The 17,233-nt window shown below is 41.6% G+C and overlaps 1 protein-coding gene across 2 annotated transcripts in view; it reads right to left on the bottom strand.

The window, feature by feature from the left end:
- Positions 1-17,233, bottom strand: part of AIDA (axin interactor, dorsalization associated) — a 29,134-nt gene that overhangs the window by 11,282 nt on the left and 619 nt on the right. For both annotated transcript variants that reach the window (XM_041402417.1, XM_041402418.1), the window contains exons 2-4: positions 13,822-13,891; positions 7,245-7,298; positions 5,219-5,273 (exon numbers count right to left, since the gene is read on the bottom strand). In XM_041402417.1, coding sequence (XP_041258351.1) covers positions 5,219-5,273; positions 7,245-7,298; positions 13,822-13,891 — 179 coding nt within the window. The remainder of the gene's footprint in view (positions 1-5,218; positions 5,274-7,244; positions 7,299-13,821; positions 13,892-17,233) is intronic.

Raw genomic sequence — 17,233 nt, 5'->3', positions numbered from 1 at the left:
ACAACTATGATCAAAGTTATATCACTACAACATTCAGACAGGTGAACTGCAACTGCAGTACAAGATTACTACTAACACACCCACACAGACAGATAAGATAAATTTGGCAATAACCAAAATCTTAATGAGAAAAAGCTACAGCCCCTGGGGTGAGGGTAGCAATCTTTGGCGGCTATTGAGAGCAGGGTGGTGGCATTACTGGCACCAGCTCCAAACAGACTGAGATCACCTGAGCTGACACATGTGGGTGCACATTCAGGCAGCCACCATGGGAGACCAAGTGCGCTGCTAGCACAAAGGTTTGGTGAGATTTTCTACTTCTTCAGTCATGTGTTTTGGGGTTTTGTTTGGTGGTGGTGATGCCTTTGTTTGTGTTTTCTTTTTATCTGCCCTCATATATCTGGGCAGATTGCTAAAATTCAGGCGAGATAAAGTACAACATCTGGGCACCAAGCCCCAGAGACATCACCTATACTTTCAGAATTTCATGCAGAATGGCTTTGCTGTTTATATTGGAAATTTGCTCACATTTTATTAATCCCAACTTTAGCTGCCATTTCCAAACATAACTACCAGTGAAAGAGAAACTTCCAAAGATATGTGAAAGAAATAAGCATTTCAACATGGCTAAAGGGCCTAAAAATTCACAAGAGGAAACCTGCAGGGAGAGGCACTCTCCCACCAGACAATGAATATCCCAGACTGGTAGGGAGAGCAGAGAGAAAAACCCCTGACACCCCTGAGAGAGCTTCACTTCACCATAAGCACTCTCAGAGCAGAGGAATCCTCCCCTTAAGACTTCTGAATGAAAACAAAACTCTTTTAAAACAACACTGAGATTACACAAATACCAAGAGGTAGTTAAATACCAGTTATGCTTAAATTCCATTGCCAGGCCCCTCTGAGCACACTACAACTCAGCCAGTGCAGGAGAGCTTCCCTGTCTGCCTTCACATTCCCATCATCCAGCCTGGGCTCCTGCATTAGCTTACTAGACACCATCTGAATGCTCTAAGAATAAATTATTCCTCTGGGAAACTATAAAGAAACCAAAAAGTCTTTCCAGTCTTTACTCATACCGATTTTTTTCTGATTTTTGTGCTACAACATGAGAGGTTAACCAGTGCCTGATCCCAGCCAGTCACAATACATAAATACAGAGACAGATTTAAAGTGCATTCAGTCAGAGCTTTGATGAGAGACAAAACTGACACCATGTCTCTCTCTACAAAGACTTCTGCTCTCAGTAACCAGTAATGCAGATCTCAACATGAATCTGAAGAATCACAGCCAATTCCTACCAGAAAAGCAGCTGATCAACAGCAGACAGTCATCTCCCAGTGCTGCTGAGGTTCAGGAAAAGAAGGCAATTTTTATTACTCTCAGAATTCCCCAGCTCTCAGAGATATACATCATATCAGAAAGTGAAACTACCCCAGGAGGAAAATCTTAGTGAAGTGAGATCTCTTACAGATCATAGGCACATTAAACAGAAGAGACAGGCGTCACAGTAGCTCTCCTCCCACTTTCCAAAGGTTCACAAATGCTAGACTCCTCTCTTGTACTAATCAGGTCCCCTTACAAGCAAAAAAACCCTCCTCCTAATTCATTTCAGGCATCACTAGAGGGCCCAAAGAGCTCTACTGACACGAGCCCATCAAGAGGCAAACAGTTCTACAGCACCTAAAATCCTGCAGCTGCTGCCTGAGGCTGAGCACCCCTGTCCTGCCAGGAACAAATGTGGTGCTGAATATTCAGCTCAGAAGCAGAGCCTCTTGCCTTTTGCTGCACAAAGCTGTGGCTCAAGTTTTTAAACAGCTTTCAATTCTTGTCTCACCACCAATGGCAAATAATTTTGCAACGTTGTAACACAGCAATTTAAGTGCTCCTTTAAAGATCAACAGGATAAGCAACAGGTCCACTGCACTCAGCCTGGTGAAGTACTTATTCAAAGCCACAGAGAAAAAGCTAAGCAATAAAACTTGGAGGAAAAGGAAAATCCTCTTTGCATCTGCCAAAAGTATGAGCTTCAGTTGATTCAAATAAAAATACCAGATCACAGGAAAAAAAATTAGGTTACTATGAACAGGAATCTCCCTTGTAATGCTGTGTGAGACATCCAAGCTTTAAAAGGCTGGTTTGAACTTTTTTGGATCTCTGTTTCATTTTCAAAAACACAATTACCTCTGGGGAAAAAAAAAGCCCTTCCCCTCTGTAATGTTGCTGCTTGAGAATATGATTCCCAGAAAATTCTCCACAAGTGCAACTAATGGATTGCAACATCATGGCCTCCATCTGTGCTGCATTTACAACAGAAATCTTTTTAAAATAGTGTTCTACAGGCTCTTGCAAAGAAGTTGCCTTTTCTTTCATGACTTTGGACAGTCTCACTTTGATTTGCATACAATCACAGAATCTCCTGAGTTGGAACGGACTCTCAAGGATCATCACAGTCCAGCTCCTGGCTCTGCAAAGAACACCCCAGGGATCACACCATGAGCCTGAAAGCATTGTCCCAACACTTCTTGAACTCTGTCAGGTGGGTGCCGTGACCACTTCCCTGGGAATCCTCTTCCAGTGCCCAACCACCCTCTGGGTATAGCACCTTTTTCCTGATCTCCAACCTAAACCTCCCCTGACAACTTAAGGCATTCCCTCAGGTCCTGTCTCTGTCATCACAGAGCACAGATCAGTGCCTGCCCCTCATGAGGAAGTTTTAACAGCAGTCTCCTCCAGCCTGAACAGATGAAGTGACCTCAACCACTTCTCATAAGGTTAGCCCTCGAGGCCCTTCACCATCCTCACAGTCTGATTTTATCAGTAGTTGGCTCTTTCTTGAAAATTTTCAAAAGAAATTATCAACATAAGCCAGAAGACCAGGACACATTAACTTGGTAAAGACTACTGTCTGTTCAGATTTTCTGTGACAGTGATTTTTTCTGATAGCCATACTTTTTTTTTTTTTTTTAATAAACAACATAAAATAATTCAGACACCATGCTCCCCAGCACAACCCAGTATCCACTTGTCTTATAATTATCACTCAGGCACAAGGGATGTCCCAGCCCATCCATTTGCACTGCGCATTCTAACACTGGTATAAGCTTCCACAAAGAAATGGATTTGAAATCCAGTGTGTTAACAATGACTTCACACAGTGCAGCCTCAAAAGAGCTATTTGTATGTATGGAACCACCTGTAGCATTATTCCAGCACAAACTATTCAGTGACAAATTCTATAAACAAACAGAAGTAGCCAACTGCTTCACTTTCCAATCTGCATGAAATGCAAGCTCAAATAGAAAAAATTAGAACTCAACAGCACAAGATTAAGGGAAAAGAAAAAAGGAAATCTAAGGGTCCTGGTTGTTATAACAACACCAAAATCATTCTGACAGCTTCAGGCACAAAAGTAATTAAAACAAGCCAAATTGTGTGAATAGCTGTTTTGTATGAATAGCTGTTTTTGCTCCACCCTAACGGAATGGCTTGACCTAACAAAGGAATCACTTATTTACATTGCCAGCCCAGATTTTTTTAGCTTTTTCTGGTGGGATGCAAAAGAAAAGTGACAACATGCAAACCAAAACACTTCACAGTGCATTTTATGAAATGGTTGGTATTGGCCTGATTAAGATTTACTCTATTCAAGACACACTTAAAAACCACAAAAACAAAGGCACAATTCAGAAAGAAAGAGGCCAGAACCATCCAAGACAGCAGCATTAGGAACTTCAGTGTCCAATTGTTGTTGTAGAAGCACCTGTTCTCCTCCAAGGAAAATAACTCAGTGTATTTGAAAACTGATGGCCACACACTCTTCCTCAGTTTTAATATAGTTGCTTGTTGTATGAGGTATGGGCTGAGTGCACTTCACTCTGCTGAGCAGTTTTTTTGACAGCAAAAAACCAATTCTGTGATGGAGGGCAAGATAAGCAACAGGACTGTTGCACCATAATTGAAATTTTGGACAAGATTCCTGTCTCTCTTCCATCACTCAGTCATTCACAGGGCATTTGCACAATGAAGTCTAAAATCCACAGTCATTCAATGATTACAACATTTTAAATACTTTGTAAACAGCGCGCAGCAAAATCTACAGAAAAATCCAAGTCAGAATTCAGAAGCCAGACATGCAATATGTAGAGTGAGGAAGACCAAATATTCCAACACACAGTTAAATCCTTTCCTGAGTTATGGTCTCCACCCATAAGACCCAGCAGTTTTGTAACACACCTTCACTTTGCACTTTCAAGGAACAGTTTAAAAGCATTTGGACTCTATGTTGTGGTAGAGATATTAGGAAGCTTAGCTCAATGCTCCACCTCTTAACAAGCTCCCCTGTAGGAACCTGTGCAGAGAAGCTCAGCCTACTCATGTAGGGGAAACACTTGCCTGCCCATCATATTTATCTCCAACATGCTGTTTAATGTAACAATTGTGTCATAAGCAAAATAAAACCAACTTCAGTCAGCATGAAAGAAGCTCTTCCACATTTCCTGCTCCCTGAGAATTGCAGAAACATTAACATTCAGGATAATATTGCTTACATGTGGAAGCTCTAATCATAAGGATGCTTTGAGGAAAAAGCAGCCACTGTTACAGGAAGGAAAATTAAGCAGATAAATAGATACTTCCTATATGAAAAAGTTATTTGTGGATTGACATACCAAGACCTGGCCCAGCATCAGCTGGAAAAAAACATCACACAAAACTCTTCAAAGACTGACTCACATCCTCATTTTGACTCTCACCTTCGCTGGTCTGGTAGCATTACAGTGGGAGGTAATAGGTGATTGGCTACCACAAGCACAAGTGAAATACTTTCAGAAGAAAAAAATAAATTTCATGCTGCAAGAAGGAAGACCACAAAGTGGTGAAATACAGTTCAAATAAGAAATGTGCAGGTAAATTATACAATGTACAACTGATAGCTTAAAATACTATTTTGTGCAAAAATTAGCAGTGCCCAAATTGCTTATTTGAAAATGAAGATGAATCTATTATCTGAAACATTTGGGTTACTGTACTTTCAAATTACTCACATTACATTCCTTAATACACATCAGATTTTCTCTGTGTGGCAACAGACACTTGGAATAAGCAACTAAACCCAGCATCACTGTTGAACTGCAGTGTGGTTAGTCAGTATTCCTGCTGCTGTCATGTTTTCCCCTGTCATGATAAATGGCACTCAAAATACAAAGATACCACTTACTTGGTTCCAACTTCTTCAGATCCTCAAGCTTAAACTCATCCTGTGACTGGGTGGACTAGGACAGTACAAAGAAAGAGTCAGATCTTCATATGCACCTTCCTCATCTCAGAATAAGCATGCAAGGTGCTTCCTTTGCTCAAGCACACCAAGTTACTACAAAGCTACATCCCCCAAAAAATCTCCCAAACAAAAGGCAGGCTCACAGGTGAGGCAGAGACTACATTACTTCTCACTTATTAAGAACAAACTTGTCCAATATTCCAAGCTCTAATGAAATATAAATATTTTAAACCAACTGGTTGTAAATTCTTCCTTACTGCACACAGGAACATTCACATTCCAAGACACGTGTCCAACATTGTGACACTGGCAGAAATAACAGTTCACAGGATGAACTTGACAAAACTCAGCTAAGAACTCACTGAAAATAGAAGACGAATTCCAGTCTTTCTTTTCTCCAGCTCTCATGATGGTTTCCTCCTCTGTCTGTGGCACATACATGTACAGTTCTCAGTAAACCTATCTGACTTATTAATTCAACAGAGAAGTTCCTAACTTTTTATTCTGAGGTAGCTCACCAACAGTTTGGGAAGATTAGTTTATTCTGAGACAAGTGGAAGCGCTGGCATAAAAAGAAGTGGAAATAAGAGGACTGACACTGGACATTCTCTTCTGATTGGATGGTCAGGTCTTACCTATTATGTCATTGCACCCTTGGCATCCCTTAAGATTGCCCATTGCTTTCAACATTTAAGGTCCAATTAGATTTTTTTTCTTGATTTTGTCCAAGAGTGAATAGGGACCTCCTGCAAGACGATGTATAGTATCCTTATCTGTGTAAGGATACTAAAGCAGCTACACCCTTAGTGTTAGGAGAGTGGGAAAAGGTGAGCACAGTCACTGCTTTAACCTCTGCTAAGAAACCATAACCTCCCCAAGTGAAGTGGGCAAGAAGTTCTTGTACCCTTTCAAAAGGTTATAAAATCCTTGACTTACTGCTGGGGAATCAACAGCAAGGAAGGCTGTTCTTGCATAACATCACCTCTTCAGCTTGGCAGGTTATGACATGGCTGCAGCTTCTGCTGCTGCTCCCAGATGTGACCTGACCCACAAAGCTGTTCCATAGTGGAACATGCAGGCCCTCCTCAAAGTCACAGTGACTCCAAGCAAATGAAACATTCTTGAAACACCCCAGGTTAGATCAAAATAGAACGACAGGTAGAGGTAACCAAACAATTCTTCAAATTCTACACAGCCTCAAGACTAGTCAGTCCCCATCTCATGAGTCCAGCACACTGTATCCCAGCCTTTCAGACAATTGCAGCCAGCACCTTGTCCAGCAAAATGAAGTACTTGGCAGTGCTGCTGGGAGTAACTTGATGCAAAATTTGCCTGTCATCACTCTTTCTTGGCAAAGAGGTAATCCACTAACCCAGACTGATTTATCCCTTCCCCATCCATGGTCTTTTGGAAATTTCTCTCACTTGCTTTTGTTTTGGGGATAAGCATGTGCTGAGAAAAAACGATATCCACTCCCATGACACCTACTTTCAATCCAGAAAAAAAGCCCAAAGAGTAGTTTACAAATTATTGTTTTCCCACATTTTCCTAGAGCACTGCCCGTTTTCATGACAGATAAAAAGTAATTTTTATTCTACACACACATTCTTCTTTCTGGTCTATTATGATTTGTGAAGCAGCTGAATAAGTCTAAGAGTCATTCTGGTGATCTTTTTAACCTTACACACATGTTAGGAAGAGAAACTAAACAGTTGAGAAGTATGAAAATGAGGCAGAGAACCAAAGACACAAAATGTGGAGTTAAATTCCTGTACAAGCACCAACACATAAGTACTTGCAGCCTTTCTTAAGGCAGTCACCTGGGCCATCGACGACAGCCTGGAAATTCCAAGTGTTCACTCCATTTTCAGAAGTTTGGGTATTTCTGAAGACAGTAAACAAGTTTTGAAAAGCTCTACAGCTTTTATTTGCTGCTAAAGTATGAAGTCAGGAAAAAGAGCTATACCTGTAAAGCTGCACTCCTCAGTTCCAAGCATGTTGCAATTTTAGCTATGGTTTTCTGAAATGGAAAAAAAAAATTTAGTACTGAAACTGTATTTGTCCAGATTGACACTTTTTAAGAATGTAAAAACAGTTGCCTTTTTTTTGCAAAGGTTTCAGGTCTATTGCTCAGTACCAGACCATTGAGCATCAGAAGCTTTTTTTATAGACAAGCAGGATTTACTGAAAGCACAATAGATGAAAGACATCTGCCACTTAACTCCCCCCCCCACAGCCCAACAACACAGATGAGGGCTCACTCTGCCAAAACTGTAATAATGCTTACCACATCATAAACTGTTTATACACTCAACTGCTCTCAGGTGATAGGAGACTGAAAATAAAAAAAATCCAAGCCAAGCAGCTTATTACCTCCTGAGAACCTCAGTGGTTTGTGCTGATTTGCCCTTTTAGGAACCAAGCCTAAAGCTCCCAACCTCAGCAGACCAAGTCCACCCACATCAGACATTAGAGCTGCCCAGTATCTCAACCCTAAAAAAACCACAGCCCACTCCTGTGGGTTTTGGTGGGAGACGAAGCCTAAAGGTGGATTATCTTTCTAACTGTCTATTTTTTGTGATTTTAAGAGATTTAAACTGTGAGTGAATCATGGAATATATGTCTGAATTCAGCAATCTAAAATATCTGTGAGCAGAACTGTGAAGTAATTTCTCATTTTCATTTAAAACTGCAGAAGAGAGGGAAGGGCTTCAGAATAGCTCATTGCAAGGAGTCTTGCTTTTAAGACAGTTTTAAGCTTTATGTCTCACAAAGTAAGATGCTCCAACAAGTCACATTTGTTTCTGTTACTACCAGTGGAAATGAGGAGTTAAGACTTCCCCATTAGTGACATGAAAAGGACACAATTGTATTTTTCCTGACCATCACAAGTTTGTTCATTGACTAAAACCTTTTTGTGAAGAAAAACTCAGACAATGTGCAGTAATAAGTGCCAGATATAAACTCAAAATACTCTGTGAAATATTTATAGGGCAAGAAAACCAGCAACAATGAAGCTATAAAGAAAAGAGGTTTACTTTCAAATTAAATTTCCCCCCAGAAGGAAGATTAAAGTTGAAATACACACTTGTAACTCATTCTCTCCTTTTAAATCAGGTAGCATAAAAACAGCTTCTCCACAAGCTGGATGCAAGGTGAGGAAAAGATTTCCAAGAGCACAATTCTTGCATCAAAGAACTTCAAGAGTATGGGCACCTGGCAATCTATGCAGTGATAGTCAAATCCAAAAGGAGGGTTATATTTTTTGGACTCCAAGAGGCTGGTAACAGCAGATAAAAACTACGCTTGTTTTCGAAGGTGCCTCCCCCATCACCTGTTCTGGCTCTCCTGCAAAGTGGTGTCACAAATCCTTCTCAACCTGCCCCTAGGCCCCCAGTAATTTCAACTAAGTGATGGCAGTTTCAGTTCACCTTAGGCTACACTGAAAGTTGAAAGAGTTCAGGAGCTGAATCGTAAGTAAGTCACACATCAATACCTCAAGGGCAGAGCCAACAGCTGGAGCGTGCAAAAGCCTCAGGTATCTGATTTTCATCTGCCACCACAGACTCATCGAAGTTTTTGAAGCCATTTCTCCCCAGCTGGCATCTCCCCTTAACATTGTTACAACATGGCACTAGGCCAGACTTCATATCTTCATAATTTTTTATTACTGTCCATTGTATGGCAGTCTTTCAAAAACTTTAGTTCTTCTGAGCACCTTCCCAAAAAGCAGTGAGTGATGCCTATTAACACAGGACACATTGTTCAGTCAACAAATTTCCTCCTCCCCAAAATAAATTCTGCTAATACAAGAGACCCATGACTGGATCTCCAGCAAAGCTTGAAAAAATACAGGTATTTGGAAATAGCACACAGAGTCCTGAGTTCACTTTGAGACTTTCAGACCAACACTGCATATGTGGGTGTTGTGGATTTGTTTACATATACTGCCAGGCTGGGTGGGAGGACACAAAGTAGTACTGCAGAAGCAGATTCTCAGTCCCTAGAATGAGAACACACTACAGCCATCTAATCAGCTGCAGTATAACAAAAGGAATTACTTTTTCTATTTGTGAACATCTGGAAAACTATTTCTGCAAAGGCAGATTCCTAAAGAGGAAGGTGTGAAAAAATGTGTAAAAGAAAGGAGTCCACAGGTTCCCTAGGGAAGGGAGGGGAATCTCTGAGGTTTGACTACAGCTCCAGCATTTGCTAAAGTCCAGCTGTTCCAATGGTTAGGGTGTTGACTGCTGAGCAAAGAACATGCCCATTCTGTGTGAGATCAAAATTCCTCTTCTTGCACAACAGAAAGAGGGCTATAAATTTGCAGGGTAGCAGCACACAGCACACAGACTCTATGCCCCACCACAGAACCAGAACATGTAAACAGATTTTCACCTGGCTCTGCCCCTCCTGGTCTCTCTTTAAGCCCACACCATAAAAGAGGTCTCAAAAGCACTGCTCAACCCCTATCTCCTGTGTCAATTCACCAATAAATTCAACAACTCCACTACTCCCTATCCTGCAGATTCATAACTGTGTGTTCTGAAAACCGCCCAAACTAGGAACCCCCTCACAGAACAAAGAGCAATACAAAATGTGTGTCCTCCGGCTCCTAGGAGCTGAAGGGCAAAAATGGCACTAGAAACAGATTAAAGTAAGAGAGTTTGGGAGTCTTAAAATAGTAAAGAATAGGTTTTATATGGAATCTATTGAAATACGGCAAGCTCCCAGCAGGCATTATTCATAACTATTTTTTAAGGGACCACACCCAACCCAAAAGTTAAAAATGCAGCTAAATACTGCTATCATTTTCAGCTGCAACTATCCCTGCTGCAAAGGCTCCTCTTTGCAGCAGGGGAAACATTCTGCATCTCATTAGAAAGACTGAAGCCATAATTAACTTAGCTAGTTTAAAATAGTTTAGATTCTGTTTTACATAAACTTGTGATTAGAATGGGGAAAAGTCAGTTGATCTCATAGTCAAGGTTTCTTCAGAGGAATTGCATGAGTAAGGACTGTGCTAACTGTAATGCAGGCAAAGACGTTTGCACAAACACAGAGCCAGAGCAGAGCTTGGCTTTAACCAGAATTTAGGCTGTTAGAAAACCAGCAGTTTAATGAATCATACTGAGACTGTTCAACAGTGCTCATATTTCAGCAAGTTATCATGCTTCAAAAGCAAGATTTTCGAACACTGATGAAAACTCAGCCTAGCACAAAAACAGTTACACAAGAAGCAACAACTGTAGTTGGAAGAGGGCTTTAAAGGTCACATTTATTGCACAGAGAACTGGGTGAGAGTAACTGTAGCTGGAGGCAAACTGAAAGACACAGCCAAACCTAACTGGAACAATTCCATCACAAAACACAGTAGTTGCTCATGAATGAAGATGGGATTTTTAAAGAATGGAGGTAAAACAGTGAACAGCAGTATTCAAAATGTTAAGACTGAGGTAAATTCACCAGGAGCTGTAACTCTTCATATTCTACACATGCTGCCTCTCAGTGACAAAACTGTTGCACAGCCGCTTTGTAGCTGTTGAATGGAGACTAAACACAATTATTTGCTGTTTACAGGATCTGCAGAGAAATTCTTCAATAAAATTCACAATCACTAATGAAGAGTCCAGCACTGTCAATTACTCAAGACAGAGAATGAAAAATACAGAATTATGTCCAGTAATAGTTGTAAGATGACAACCCATCACAACTTGAAAATACAAAAGTGAACAACAAACTCTGTGGTATGCTCTATCAAGGCAAGTAGCATATAGTGTTTCAAAACTGATTCTTTAGGAGCAAAAATGGGAGATATGACTATTTAAAAGCCCAAATTCTTACCATAAACAATACATGCATTAGAAGATAAATGATAACTGGCTCACAGTATGACCAGGAAAGAAACTGGTGGTATCTGTCAAGTGTTCTTAGATTAACAGATTGTACGATTACATTAGCAAGTAACACACCATCAATTTTCATGTGGCCATATCTGCACTGTAACACCACCTGTGATTCATGAAATAAACCCAAATGTGGTAAAAGTTCATACAGACAGATAGGGATGAGGATTTGAACCTAGTCTTGTCCTTTCTTTGCAGCTGTAAAGAATGTAGCATCCCCTTGCTACAGAGGAATCACTGCTGAAATCCACCTTCACCACAGGGTAGGTCAAGTAGTTGTGAGGCTGTCACAATTCTCAGCAGTACGTAGGGTCCTTTGTAAAACAGCTGACTGAAAATCTACAAAAAAACTGCAATGAGGGTAGATCAAGCAAGTGGAAATCATAATCACCTTCATGGCCTTTCAATCTACAAAATTCTGCACGTAGCCTTGGCCAGTGACATCAGATGAGCAAACCCAGAAGGCTACAGACTTACAGATTCTTCCACAGATAAACAAAAACAAAACAAACAAAAAAAAAAAAGTGGCCCTTGTGCAACATCCAAAGCCGCAGAAAGTCAAGATATTAGGGAAAGAGATTTAGAGGTTTTTGGGAACCAGGAGGAAAGAGCATGCTGGTGGGTGCACTGTCAGGAGAATAGTTGAGCAAAAGTTATTGATTTGTAGCTGATTTTTAGAAGGACAGGGGAAAAGAAGATACATTTCTGTTTAATAAAACCACTTACAAACCCAGTATGCATCAAGCCCTCCCATATGAATGATAATAGTGGTGATAGTAATTAGTCATACTGACTAGATGATATACTGGATGAGCTCCTGCAGAAATAGGGAACACAAGCACAGCAAGGAGCTTTTACATCAGAGATTCTGCTGTGCAGAGTTTTAAGTGCTTTTTATAAGCACTAGCAAAATTCTACCTTTTTTTTTTTTTTGTGACTAGCATTCCTCATGGTAGAGGAGATAAGTGCTCTTTCAACAAAATGTTGGGGAATTGGTTTATGCATGTGGCTAATGAAACAGGCACTGCTATTTGATAAACAGACTCAAAGATTCAGTGCATCAGCAACATAATGACTGGCAAAAACCAGCAAGTGATAAAAATGCCATCCTCTTTTAGAAATTATTTCAGCTTTAGAAACGGGTATCACTCTGCTAGGATGTAAAACCACCACCCCTTACTTTTTTCTTTTCAGAAGACTGTTGCCTTAAGACATGACAGCACCTGTGCATGAAACATCTGAGGTCAGTTATCTCCACTTTCTGAGCCTCCCAGGCCTTCCCTTATGGCTGACCTCATTCACTTCCACAATCTGGTCCAAGATCCTTTTCGTAAGACTCAGGGAACATCTGGAAGCAAACCCTGTGTGGTTTTGGTTCCCATACTCACAGGAGATGATGTCTCCAGAAGTGAGATTAACAGCTTTGCCTTCATGAAGTAACTACATTTTCAAAAGTCTCCACAGAGAAGAAACACACAGTAAAGATTACTCTAGCTGAGAATGATGGAGAAAGCTACCAGCAAGGGAGGGAGAGCAGAAGCATTCAAGGAATAAACAGCTGTCCAACATTAACAAGGCTCTCATGGCTGCTTACAAATCAGGAAAAGTGGACCAAATTCTTCTCCAAAATTATGGCTCCGTTTAATGCAATCATGAGCTTTATCATCTTTGCAGAAGGTAAGCAGAACATGGAAAGCCAGGTCTTTGCTTTTCATATTGGTACACATAGAGGAAACAGCTACAAATCTCTTTCAGAGTCTATGTAAAAGTGCATTTCTTTGAGTTTCTTTATACACATCAAGTTCATCTCAAATTTCTGTAGCCAGCACCTGTTTTCAGGACTTACATTCCTAAGCACAGCTCCCATTGCTCTTGCATCCTATTACCATTGGGGAGACTTTGAGCTAGCAAATGTCAATTTTCAGGTAACAGCATCACTAAAACAAGTGATTTTATGACATGAAAATCTGGAAATACATGTCTCTAGTTTTTTATTCCTAAGAAAAACATGCCTTTAGAGAAGAGAAGGAAATTTAGTAGGGGCTCATATCTCAAAAGATTTTATTTTGCAGTAAATGCTTGAGTGCATGAGTCCACTTAAATCCCATCACAGAACTGAAGTAGTATGTTGCTGAGACAAGAAACAGCCTTTTCAACTGAGGGGAGAGAGGAAGGAGTAAAGTAATTTCAATATTTTGAAAGATTATAAACAAATAACATTCTAAGAGGCTGCTAGGGAGTATTCTGCCAGGACCCTTCCCTGTCAGGTGTTACATGTTAAGCTTTCATCCTCCTCACACACCCTCACTGTCTGTAGTTCAAGACGTTTTGTATTCAGAACTCATGACATAAATTGTGCTAATGTTGAATAAGCAAGTTATCAAACATAAATCAAAAAAAAAAAAGAAACACAGGCCAGAGAAACAGGCCAGCGTGCCTGACATTCAAAAGCACAGCAGAGCACCCCTCACATCTAACAACAGCAACCATTTTAGCCACGCTGGGCTCTGTTGCTGTTTTTGTACATTGAGGAAGGAAAAAAGGTCTCATAAGGCTCTGACCTGCAAGATAAAAAAACATAACACACATCAACATCTATGAGTCAAGCTTCTTGTCTGAGCAAACAGCAGTACTCACCTTTTGATCTTCTGTGAATTCTGAGTTGTTGTGCTGAGACTGTGCCTCTTTCTGGAGGTGCCTGGCTAATCTGGATGGGGGAAAAGAAAATTGTAAAGGGGGAACACAACACAAACACACACACCCCAGCTCCAGAAAATGTGTCAGCCAAAAGGTTCACAGACTGCTGCTCCAAAGAGGTTTGGGTTGGTTTTGCTGTTGTGTTTTTTCTTTGTTTTTGTCTTTTGAAACAAAGATTTCTATAGCCATGGTAGTTCATACTTAAGAAAAAACTCCAGAAGGTGGACAAAGTATGCAGCTACTTTAGGCAGGAAAGACTAATGCATCATGAAAGGAGAACAGGTAAGAGGGTCATTATAGCCAACAGCCCCTTTTACAAGCACTGACTTTTTTCCTCTCACAATCCCTTTCTTTTATAATAACAAACCACAGCCCCTGTGAAGACCCACTGTGGTGCAATCCCACATGCATTTCCTGGGAGAGGCTGAGGCAAGGGAGATGCCAGGGGGCTCAGGTGAGGGCACCCTGGCACACGCTTTCCCAGTACTGGAAGGCACAGGGCGGCTTGGCCCAGGCTGCCAGGGTGGATCCGCTCACATTTGTGCCTGTCAGCATCACAGGCGGAGCACAAACCTCACGCCTTGTCATCAGCAAAGCAGGAATACCAAGGGGTTTGGAAAGTAACAGTAAGCAAACAGCTCGAGAGAGCGAAAAGAAGCTGGAGGAAAGCTATGGGAAGAGTACAGTTTCTGTCCCAGCAGGAAGGAGAACATTAAACAGGCAAAACCTCTGGGCACTTGTTGCCATTCCCTGTAAATAATGTTTTTTACAAGCAGAGGGAGAGGGAGGACAGGGGTGGAGGGGAAACCCAGGGACATCACAATAGGCTTCTTCCTGGAACCTCACCATTTTGAACTGTGAAAGGGACTTTGCTTCTCTCTACCACTGCTGTGCGTATTGGCACAGCTTTAGGAGGCGCTTATAAAATATATACACCAAGATACATCCAGCAAAAGAGATTGTTGTCAAAGCCACAGGAACAAAAATCAGAATTCAATTTCTTTACTTTTCCTCAAAATCAGCTCTCAAAAATGCCTATATTGATTGAGGCCACTGTAGCTTTTAACTCTCCAGGAAAAACACAACCAAACAGGATGAGGTAACTGCACAACTTGGTAGTATTGTCCCACTTCAAAAAATGGGAGAAAGATTGGGGCTGAGGAAAGACAAAAAGCATAAACATACTTGAACACAAAAGTACACTCCTTGCCTACTGCCCTGCCCTATGATACACAGGACACAGAGAAAGAGCATTATAATTATTTAAGAAAACAGATTACCATAGCAGCAATATGCCACCCACAACAGCCAGCATCACAGCATTAACATTTCTGCAAGCATCACTAATACAACCCTCTTTCCATTTGTCACTAATACAAAAAATATCCACCCTAAGCCAAATAAATGCATCTGGCATTCCCCTTGAAGCTCGTTCAAAGTTAGATGAGACCAAGTTCCATTATGGGGATATTTAACAGGGAAGCCACTGCTGACAGCTCAAAGGATTCCTGCATGAATTCCCAATGATTGAGGGCCAGTCTTTGTACCAAGTTTCTTGTACTTCTAGGGGCAACATGAAGACCTGAACAGATAGAGACAGGAGGCACATAATTGTGCTTTTACATCAGCAGCCATCAGGACTCATATTTTTCCCAAATCCAAGCTTTCTCAGCATCAGCAAGCTCTGTGTAAGCAGCTTCTCTCCAGGATGCTTGTGTGGATCAGCACAGACTGTGCTGATGTTCACAGCACCTGGACAAGAGCAGCACCACACCTGTTCATCCCGTCTCAGGGTGCCTTTGAGAAGGCAACACCATAAACCCATCCTGCAATGTCTCTCCACAACTACAGCTCAGTATCTTTTCCTGTGCTGCTTGTTTGCAACTTCTATCCTACAGCTTGATATTGTTATTATTTATTTACCTGCTATAGATACAGGATAAAGAAAATATACACACAGAAAAGGTTTTGCTCCTCCCTAGGAAATATCTCCCTGTAATCCCTTGATCTTCTCTCTCCTTTCTACTCACTCCTCAGACCACAGAGCTCATCTACTGACAAGTATTTAGTAGAAACTCACTGATAAGAGCAGCTTCCACCCAAGAGGAGCTTCCTTACAATGACACCACACTGCTCCCAGGTCAGAACAGAGCCAGGGTGTGGAGATCACCTCAGCTCTTGTCCAACACAAGCAACAGAGTGAGGAAGGCAACAGAAGTGGCACTCCAATTCTCAAACTGGACTGCCGGCAAATGTTTAGTGACCTCACTTCTCAATGGACAGAGCTCAGAAGGAGAGCCCAAAGACTTTTCATTCCAAAGAAACATCATTATATGAAACTCACTGCTCAGACTGGTTAGACGGTTTAAAGAATCAGGATCGTACTGGACTCCTTGTAGACATCCACATAAGGGCAGTTAGTAAAAATATTTTACTTCTTGATGATTCTTTTTTTCTGCTGAGATACAGATCTGGAAGAGAACTTCTTTTCATCTCTCTGCCAAGGTTTGTAGAGTAACAGCCTGCCCTACTCTAAAAGCCATCAGCAAACTGCATATCACTGAACTTGCAGTGACAAGTAACACTTCATCCTTCCTGGTGAGTGAATGAAATTTTGAGATTACAGCCTCTCCTGACCACCCAGTAAGTGGCCAGCTGACCAGTTTCTCTGAATGACAACTGAACTGGCAGCCGGCGTCATTAGAACCCAACTTGACCTGCACTGAAAGGTGCTAAAAAATCCCTCAGGGAGCATCTCTTCAGCTGACTTTCTCTTGGCAAACAAGTGTGAACCCTCTTGTCAACTTCCAGAAAATTCACCATGAGAAGCCTGGCCTGAAATACTGCAACCACAAAGAAATAACTTTCATTGTCATGGCAAATGGAGTAGTAGGGAAGAACATCTGACTAAAGGTACCAGGTGTGTTTCCAAGGAGTCCATCATCAGTGCCCTGCAGCCGATACTCCTCTGCTGCCAAAGGATTCATGGATGGTGCGGTCACACCCTGTGCCAGCCAACTTGACTGGAGCTGCCAGGTTCCCCTCTCCCACCCTGGTACCCTCAGGGACAAAACACACAAGCATGTGCTGGACACCTTTTCATTCTGATGGGTTGTGTGGGGTTTTTTGGTTAAGGCTGATACTTAGGCAGCCCACATGCCAGATTGCTCCACTGCCACAAGCATGGTGCCAGGGCAACAGGGCGATGGGATGGGACATCCTGGTCCAATCGTGCATCGGGGCTCCACCAACCAACCATTCCGGCAACCCACGCTCTCAAAATCACAACCTTGTTTGGGGTGAAAGGGACATTAAAGATCACCTTGTTCCATCCACTGCCATGGGCAGGGAC

Source organism: Onychostruthus taczanowskii, unplaced genomic scaffold (genome assembly GCF_017590055.1).
Source record: "Onychostruthus taczanowskii isolate IOZ18803 unplaced genomic scaffold, ASM1759005v1 scaffold199, whole genome shotgun sequence".
In the NCBI taxonomy this organism is placed as follows: Eukaryota; Metazoa; Chordata; class Aves; order Passeriformes; family Passeridae; genus Onychostruthus; species Onychostruthus taczanowskii.
The sequence above is the reverse complement of the archived record's forward strand: the minus strand, read 5'-3'. Positions and strand labels throughout refer to the sequence as shown.